This window comes from Trypanosoma theileri (assembly GCF_002087225.1).
Source record: "Trypanosoma theileri isolate Edinburgh chromosome Unknown TM35_Tth_6_V1, whole genome shotgun sequence".
Classification (NCBI taxonomy): Eukaryota; Euglenozoa; class Kinetoplastea; order Trypanosomatida; family Trypanosomatidae; genus Trypanosoma; species Trypanosoma theileri.
Genome location: NW_021639848.1, coordinates 84,057 through 85,686, shown reverse-complemented (window position 1 = coordinate 85,686; position 1,630 = coordinate 84,057). Strand labels below are relative to the sequence as shown.

At 28.5% G+C, this 1,630-nt stretch overlaps 1 protein-coding gene across 1 annotated transcript; it reads left to right on the top strand.

Moving 5' to 3' along the window:
* Nucleotides 1–210: 210 nt before the first annotated feature.
* Nucleotides 211–1,536, top strand: TM35_000061250 (uncharacterized protein; the record flags this gene model as incomplete). Its single annotated transcript, XM_029023162.1, has 1 exon — nt 211–1,536. The coding sequence occupies one exon, from the start codon at nt 211–213 to the stop codon at nt 1,534–1,536; it is 1,326 nt and encodes a 441-aa protein (XP_028885186.1).
* Nucleotides 1,537–1,630: the final 94 nt, after the last annotated feature.

Below are 1,630 nucleotides of genomic sequence, written 5' to 3'. Positions count from 1 at the left end.
TTTTTTTTTTTTTTTTTTTTTTTTTTTAGGGACAAAAGAAATAGGAATAGGTTTCTTTATCTTTGAGAGTCTCTCTGTATATATATATATATATATATATATTTCTTGTTCTTCTTCTTTAGCGATTCTTATTATTATTATTATTATTATTATTTCTTATTATTGTGAAAGGGTTAAAGTATTTAATCCAAACAAAAAATAATAATAATAATGAATGAAATCATATTAAAGCTGTTTGCCTCTATTATCCTTACGCTCTCCAGTATTATTGGTGTATTAGCACCTCTCTGTTGTGTACGGCGATCACGTGAAGATGTGAGTGGAGTTCGTCGTTCACGTATTTATTTACATCATAATAATATGCGGCATCTCTCCATGGCCAATTGTTTCTCTGCCGGGATGTTAATTACCATCGCCCTTACACATTTTCTTCCTTCGGCTATTCTTCAATGTATGAACCATACACCTTTTCCTTATCCATATAATAATAATAATAATAATAATAATAATATGAATATGAATAATAATAATAATAATAATAATAATAATAATAATAATAATAATAATAATAATAATAATATGAATAGTAATAGTGGAGGAGGGGCACTTTCTCCAGTGGCGATTAGTGCGGCTGTTCTTCTTGGAATTTTATTACCCGCCGTGATGGAAAGAGGAAGTTATCATCATCATAATAGTAATAATAGTAATCCACATATTCATACACATGGACTCTGTGCAGGAAGTGAAAAACAAAAACGATCTTCTTCTCTAGTCGTTTTATTAATGTGTGTACATGCGATGGCGGAGGGAGTTATGTTGGGTGTGGAAAGTTCCCATACAACTCTTTTACGTGCGGCTATTCCTTTAATAATTCATCGTCTTTTTGATGGCGTAGTAGTGGGAGTGGCGATGGCAAAGGAAATGTGTGTGGAATTAGATACAGAAAGTGAAATATTACCTCTTACTAGTGATAATAGTAATAATAATAATAATAATAATAATAATAATAATAATAATAATAATATGAATATGATTAGTGGAGAGGGAATGATAGGAAATAATCGTACAGATGCAGGAGAGTGGTGTTTATTCTTATTAAGATTACTTCGTCGAGGGACACTTTTATTATGGTTATCTTTAGATCCATTAGCTACTATGATATCCGCATTCTTGGTATGGTATTCTTCTTATCCATATAATAATAATAATATGAATAATATGAATAATAATAGTTATGATAATAATAATAATAATATGAGTTCTCCTAAGAATCCTTCTTATAATTATAGTAATAATAATAATAATAATAATAATAATAATAATAATAATAATAATAATAATAATAATAATAATAATAATAATATGCATAGTGGTTCTGCATGGATGGCTGGAACACAAGCGATGGGAAGTGGATTCTTTCTATTTGCGGGTTTAATGATGTTATTACAGGAGGAACTGCGAGGAGCTCGGGCTATTGTTCCTTTTCTTACTGGTGTGGTTCTTACACTTATGCTTTGTATGGTGGAAGAGGAATGAAATATATATATATATATATATATATATATATATATATATATATATATATATTTAAATTTATCTTGTTGTTGTTATTATTGTTGTTCGTCTATAT